Raw genomic sequence first — 7634 nt, 5'->3', positions numbered from 1 at the left:
CTTGATGGCACACCATAAGGCTTCTGACTGTCCTCGAATAGGTTTAGACCTATTAAGATAATACTTGAGAGCTCTGACAGGGCAAAGAACTCTCTCTAGCTCGTTACCTACCATGTTGGAGAGGCTAGGTATTTCAAACGATCTAGGCCAAGGACGTGAAGGAAGTTCATTCTTAGCTAAGAATCCGAGCTGAAAAGAACATGTTGCAGATTCGGTCGTGAAACCAATGTTCTTGCTGAAGGCATGAACCTCACTGACTCTCTTAGCTGTTGCAAGGCAGACGAGAAAAAGTGTCTTGAGGGTAAGGTCCTTAAAGGAAGCTGACTGGAGAGGTTCGAACCTAGGTGACATAAGGAACCTTAAGACTACGTCTAGGTTCCAGCCTGGAGTGGATAGACGACGCTCTTTAGAAGTCTCAAAAGACTTAAGGATGTCTTGAAGGTCCTTGTTGGAAGAAAGGTCCAAACCTCTGTGGCGGAGAACTGAAGCCAACATACTCCTGTACCCTTTAATCGTAGGGGCTGAAAGGGATCTCTCATTCCTAAGATGTAATAGGAAGTCAGCTATTTGGGTCACAGAGGTATTGGTAGAGGATACTGCATTGGCTCTACACCAGCTCCGGAAGACTTCCCACTTAGATTGGTAGACTCTACGAGTGGAAACCCTTCTTGCTCTGGCAATCGCGCTGGCTGCCTCCTTCGAAAAGCCTCTATCTCTAGCGAATCTTTCGACAGTCTGAAGGCAGTCAGCCGAAGAGCGTGGAGGTTTGGGTGCAACCTGTCTACGTGAGGTTGACGTAGAAGGTCCACTCTTAGAGGGAGAGTCCTGGGGACGTCGACTAGCCATTGAAGTACCTCTGTGAACCATTCTCTTGCAGGCCAAAGGGGAGCAACCAGCGTCAGCCGTGTCCCTTCGTGCGAGATGAACTTCTGAAGGACTTTGTTTATTATCTTGAACGGTGGAAATGCGTAAAGGTCGAGATGGGACCAGTTCAGCAGAAAAGCATCCACATGAACTGCTGCTGGGTCTGGAACTGGGGAACAGTACAGCGGAAGTCTCTTGGTCATGGAGGTGGCAAACAGATCTATGGTAGGCTGACCCCACAAGGTCCAAAGTCTGTTGCACACACTCTTGTGGAGGGTCCATTCCGTGGGAATGACCTGATCCCTTCTGCTTAGGCGATCTGCTGAGACGTTCATGTTGCCCTGAATGAACCTCGTGACTAAAGTGAGGTTTTGACTTCTTGACCAAATGAGGAGGTCCCTTGCGATCTCGTATAGGCTCCTCGAATGGGTCCCTCCTTGCTTGGAGATGTAAGCCAAGGCTGTGGTGTTGTCTGAGTTCACCTCCACCACCTTGCCTAGCAGGAGGGACTTGAAGTTCAGCAGGGCTAAATGAACTGCTAGTAGCTCCTTGCAGTTGATGTGGAGCGTTCCCTGTTCCTCGTTCCACGTTCCCGAGCATTCCTGTCCGTTCAAGGTCGCACCCCAGCCCGAGTCCGATGCATCTGAGAAGAGATGAAGATTGGGGGTCTGAATAGCCAACGATAGGCCCTCCCTGAGAAGGAGATTGGTCTTCCACCACAAGAGAGTGGTCTTCATCTCTTTGGTGACTGGGATAGAGACTGCTTTGAGAGTCAAACCCTTGTCCCAATGAGCTGCAAGATGGAATTGAAGAGGGCGGAGGTGGAGTCTCCCTAGCTCGACGAACAGGGCCAGCGATGAAAGGGTCCCTGTGAGACTCATCCACTGTCTCACCGAGCAACTGCTCCTCTTCAGCATGCTCATGATGCAATCTAGGGCTTGGCTTATCCTTGGGGCCGATGGAAAAGCCAGAAAATCCTGACTCCGAATCTCCATTCCCAGGTACACAATGGATTGGGAGGGAATGAGCTGAGACTTTTCTATGTTGACTAACAGACCCAGTTCTTTGATTAAGTCCAAAGTCCAGTTGAGACTCTCCAGACAGCGACGACTCGTGGAGGCTCTCAACAGCCAGTCGTCTAAGTAAAGGGAGGCTCTGATGTCCGATAAATGGAGGAATTTTGCTATATTCCTCATCAGATGCGTAAACACCATAGGAGCTGTGCTTAGGCCAAAACACAGGGCTTGGAATTGGTAGACAACCTTTCCAAAAACGAATCTCAGGAAAGGTTGGGAGTCTGGATGAATAGGAACGTGAAAGTAGGCATCTTTCAGGTCCAACGAGACCATCCAGTCCTCCTGCCTGACCGCTGCTAGGACCGACTTCGTCGTCTCCATCGTGAACGTCTGCTTGGTGACATACGCATTGAGCGCGCTGACGTCCAGCACCGGTCTCCAACCTCCTGTCTTCTTGGCCACCAGAAAGAGACGGTTGTAGAAGCCCGGGGATTGATGGTCCCGGACTATAACCACTGCCTTCTTCTGTACAAGGAGCGACACCTCCTGGTGCAACGCTAGCCTCTTGTCCTCTTCTTTGTAGTTGGGAGAGAGGTTGATGGGAGATGTGGTCAGAGGGGGTTTGCGGCAGAATGGTATCCTGTAACCTTCCCTCAGCCAACTGACAGACTGGGCGTCTGCACCTCTCTTTTCCCAGGCTTGCCAGAAGATCTTGAGTCTGGCTCCTACTGCTGTCTGGAGATGCGGAGAGTCAGTTTTTTCCTTTAGAAGCCTTGGAACTTTTCCTAGACTTGCTCCTGGAAGAGTCTGGACGGGAGCTTCCTCGGCTGGGGGCTCTACCACAAAAGGGCGGTATGAACCTCGTAGCAGGAGTATCAGCCACTGGTGTGCGATAAGTCCTGGGGACTGAGGTAGCAACCTTAGTCTTACGAGCTGATGAGGCCACAAGATCATGTGTGTCCTTTTGTATCAGGGCAGCAGACAAGTCCTTAACAAGCTCTTCGGGAAAAAGGAACTTCGAGAGCGGAGCGAAAAGGAGTTGAGACCTTTGACAAGGTGTGATGCTGGAGGAAAGGAAGGTACAAAGCTGCTCCCTTTTCTTAAGAACCCCTGACACAAACATCGAAGCCAGCTCGCCAGATCCATCTCTAATGGCCTTATCCATGCAGGACATTAAGAGAATGGCAGAATCCTTGTCCGCAGGGGAGGTCTTCTTGCTGAGGGCCCCCAGGCACCAGTCTAGGAAGTTGAACATCTCAAATGCTCTAAAAACACCCTTCAGGAAGTGATCAAGGTCTGAGAAGGTCCAGCAAACCTTAGAGCGCCTCATTGCTGTTCTACGAGGAGAGTCTACCAGACTTGAGAAGTCAGCCTGGGCAGAGGCAGGTACTCCCAAGCCTGGTTCCTCTCCTATGGCATACCAAACGCCCGCTTTAGAAGTGAGCTTAGTCGGAGGAAACATGAACGAAGTCTTTCCAAGTTGTTGCTTAGACTGCAACCACTCCCCTAAAATCCTTAACGCTCTCTTAGAGGACCTTGCTAAGACGAGCTTAGTATAAGTAGACTTAGCTGGCTGCATGCCCAGCGAAAACTCAGATGGCGGAGAGCGGGGGATAGCAGAGACAAAGTGGTCTGGGTATACCTCCCTAAAAAGAGCCAAGACCTTACGAAAGTCAATAGAAGGTGGAGAAGACTTGGATTCATCCACGTCTGATGAGGGATCCAGGTGTGCAGCCTCATCATCAGACACCTCATCACCAGAGTGTAGCGAAGAGATCGGTAAGGTATGCTGAACAGCAGAGTCAGTACGAGCTGGAACAACAATATTTGTGGTTTCCTCTTCAAGACTCTGTTGAGGGAACACCTGAGGCTCAGTCTGCAAAGGCTGATCAAAAGAAGTAGCAGAAGGTAGGCGCATGGGTGGAGGAGGCTGACTCCTGGCATGAGTGTCTGAACTCAAGGGTTGCGCTTGCTGAGTGGATGGCGGATGCGCAGTAGCAAGTTCCTGAGGAACGAGTTGAGGTTCCTGAGGTGTGAGCTGTGAGCGATGAGGTAGTGGCTGCGCAGAACGCAGTAATTGTCTCGCGAGTTGAGGTTCCTGAGGCGCAAGGCTAAGGTGTTGAGGTGCTTGCCTTGAGGAGGGTTGAGCTCGCTGCAGCGAGAGCTGACTCATGGATGGGAGAGGTTGTTGTACCTCAAGAGAGTGTTGCCTCACTGGTGGAACTGCAAGTGGAAGCGGAGGAAGTAAGGTATAAGCTTCCTGTTCCCATTGCTGAGGTTGCCTTAAGGAAGGCGGAGGGAGCTGCACACCACTGGAAACAGTAAACTCAGAACGTGGTAAGGTATCCTGAGGAGCCTCAACATCGTACGCCTGGCAGGCAGTACTGCGGTCAGGCGGAGCGATCGCAGGAGGAGGTGTAACCTTCTCAGCCTGACACTCACGCATCAAGACCGCAAGTTGTGACTGCATGGACTGCAGTAGAGTCAACTTGGGGTCGGCAGACACTAAGGTCTGCTGAGGTAAAGCCTTAACAGCAGAGATCTGTTGCGGCAGAACCTTACTCCTCTTAGGCGGAGTGCATTCAACTGATGACTGCGGCCCGGTTGAGTTCTTGAGGTCTGGACTCTGCGTTTGAGTGGTCTTGAGACCTGAGTCCAGCGTTTCTTCCCTGACAATTGATCAGCAGACGAGTAAAAGACGGGCTCAATCGTCTGCAGGTGGGAGTGACGGTCTCTGGAAGACACGCCCGCAACCACCGAGGATACTTCTGTGCGCCGATCAAGGCCTGCCGAACCCTTTTGCCCTTCGACATTGCTTCTCCCCTGGGCTTGGGAGCTTGCAAGAGGTCCCGGACTGGGAGGACGACTGGCACGCACAGAAGTATCCTCACGCACCACACTGACACTGACACTAGCACTTGGCACTGCACTGACACTAGCACTCGTCACAGCACTGGCACTAATACCACCCACTGCACTCTTGACCTTAAGTTCCTTGACTTCGGCCATAAGAGACTTATGATCACTAACCACTGACTCTACTTTGTCACCTAAGGCCTGAATGGCACGCAAAACAACAGACATATCAGGCTGAGGGCAAATAGTAGGTTCGGGGGTAGCCACTACAGGGGTAGGAAAAGGTAGGGGATCATGAGGTGAGGAAAAAAGTGAAGAGTGAGAAGAACTCCTCCTAACTCTCTCTCTCTCTAACTTGGTTGAATACTTAAGAAGACGGACAAAATCAAGTTCCGAAAGTCCGGCGCATTCCTCACATCGATCTTCTAACTGACAGGGCCTTTCCCTACAGTCAGAACAAGCGGTGTGAGGATCTACCGAGGCCTTCGGAATACGCCTATTACAAGACCTACATCGTCTATGGGTGGGGGCTTGTGAAATGTCAGACATCTTGAATCAAAAGAGTTAGCCAAGTGGGGTTTCAAAATCAAGCAAAAGATCGTTAACCGTTAATCAGGACTAAATAATAGCTATCTAAGCTAATATAGAAGTTTTCCAGTAAAGCGACAGCCGAAATCTGAGAGAAATACTTCACCAAAAGCCGTGAAAATACTCCAAGATCATAAGCGTATCCCAGAACGTCTTGCCGGAAGCACGACAGAGGAAAAATTGAGGAGGTGTCAACAAGAAGTACTATAGTACCTGGCCACAGGTGGCGCTGGTAAGTACACCCCCTTCTAGTATTGTGATAGCTGGCGTATCCCTCCATAGAATTCTGTCGGGCAACGGAGTTGACAGAATCATGATTATCGGGTAAGTTTAATATTGAAAAATTTCAGATTCAAGCTGGAACAATGACAGTAATCTAAAAAAGCTCAGTACTGGATCCTTTTCAGTACCACAAAGAATCCTATTATAGTTAATTTTGAAAAATTTTAAATCTAAAGACTGCTAGAATATTGGATAGCCATAATTTTTCACACATGCATACAGCAATAAATTCCATACCATCAGCCAATGATTTATGCAACAGAATGCAGTCAATTCATTGTGGAGAAAGACTTCAAGAAAAATAAAAAATCCAAAGTACATGTACAAATTTTAATAAGTATTTTATAAATAAAAATAAAAGTTGACGATTCCTTTTTACATTTACGAGTTTTCATATACTATTCATTATTAGCTGTACACAAATAACATAAAATACCAATACAATCTATGCCGCAGGAGTCACTGACTCCAGCTTGAAAAAAACTTAAAAATTACACCTATAATTTTACTCGAGTAAAACAACAAGCCTATACAAACCTAATTGAGAGTATAAAAATCTAATAGAATATTTACCATCAATACAAAGAAATATGATTTACTTAAATATAATGCTATTATACGAAACAACCAGCATCTAAATTTACAATATACAATATATAAATTATTTACACTATGAGTAATGTAATGTGTCTCCTATCAAAATAAACACTTTCATGATAGCAGCAGTATAAAATGTATACAAATAGATACTGTAAAATATTTTTGTACCTTTGGCACCTTAAGATGCACCATTCTAATTCTAGGAGTAAGTCAAGAGATAACAGTCTAAATAGTTGTCATATAAAATTAACAAATCTACAAGCTACTGCTAAACGGTACAATACTTGCATAGCTTGTCCTAATTCAACGATACCACTAACTACCGTACGCGTCTGTGTCCCTTGTCAGTCTGCAGGTACGTTGTTCATCTGTGTTGGCTTGGCACCTCTTCAAGTTTCTTCCAGACGACCTGAAAGGACAGAAATGGCAATTTGACAAACATTTGAATAAGATGCATTATCCAAACTAGCAAGGTTAAGCCCTGAATATGAGACCAAATCTTAATTTGTTTTGTGATCATTAGCAAAGCTCCACCTCAAGAAGGGAACTGGTTCCAAGGCATCTTGGGCACTAAACTTTAATAAGTACTGAAGTCTTTTTGTAGCAGCGTCCAATCAGCCCATTATGCATTAATTTCTGTCTTTCCCTTTTCATGTTTCTTTAACCCTTTTAGCTGGCTAATTAACATGAAAGCTTTTCCCTTTACAAGGTTGAACATTAGAAGGTAGTAGGTTGGCCAGGCCACCAGACACCCGTTGAGATACTATCGCCAGAGTTATTGGGTCCTTTGACTGGCCAGATAGTACTGCATTGAATCCCTCTCTCTGATTATGACTTATGTTCCCTTTGCCTTCGTATACACCAAATAGTGTGGCTTATTCTTTCCACATTCTCCTCTGTCCTTATACACCTGACAACACTGAATTTACCAAACATTTCTTCTTTGCTCAAGGGGTTAACTACTGCACTGTAATTGTTCAGTGGTAAGGGTAGAAGAGAGACTTTAGCTATGGTAATCAGCTCTTCTAGGAGAAGGGCACTCAAAAATCAAACCATTAATCTCTAGTTCTGGAAAGTGCCATAACCTCTGTACCACGGTCTTCCACTGTCTTGGGGTAGAGTTCTCTTGCTTGAGGGTACACTCGAGCACACTATTCTATCTTCATTGTTTACACATGACAGACCATTTTTAACACTCACTGATCTTTATATAGCTATTCACTACTTCTTATAGCTTATATAGTTTATTTCCTTATTTCTTTCCTCACTGTGCTACTTTCCCTGTTGGAGCCCTCGGGCTCATAGCATCTTGCTTTTGCAACTATGGTTGTAGCTTAGCAAGTAATAATACTAATAATAAAATGTCTCCATTAAAAATTGACAAGGGTCAGAGCTAAAATAAGGAAAAACCCTAACATATGTCAACAG

At 46.5% G+C, this 7634-nt stretch overlaps 1 protein-coding gene across 4 annotated transcripts in view; it reads right to left on the bottom strand.

Annotated features, from left to right (window-relative positions):
- Positions 1 to 5921: 5921 nt before the first annotated feature.
- Positions 5922 to 7634, bottom strand: part of Ccdc85 (coiled-coil domain-containing protein 85) — an 84418-nt gene continuing 82705 nt past the window's right edge. For all 4 annotated transcript variants that reach the window (XM_068346603.1, XM_068346602.1, XM_068346601.1 and 1 more), the window contains exon 7: positions 5922 to 6615. In XM_068346603.1, coding sequence (XP_068202704.1) covers positions 6571 to 6615 — 45 coding nt within the window. In that variant the 3' untranslated portion in view covers positions 5922 to 6570. The remainder of the gene's footprint in view (positions 6616 to 7634) is intronic.

This window comes from Palaemon carinicauda, chromosome 22, assembly GCF_036898095.1.
Source record: "Palaemon carinicauda isolate YSFRI2023 chromosome 22, ASM3689809v2, whole genome shotgun sequence".
NCBI classification, from domain to species: domain Eukaryota; kingdom Metazoa; phylum Arthropoda; class Malacostraca; order Decapoda; family Palaemonidae; genus Palaemon; species Palaemon carinicauda.
The sequence above is the reverse complement of the archived record's forward strand: the minus strand, read 5'-3'. Positions and strand labels throughout refer to the sequence as shown.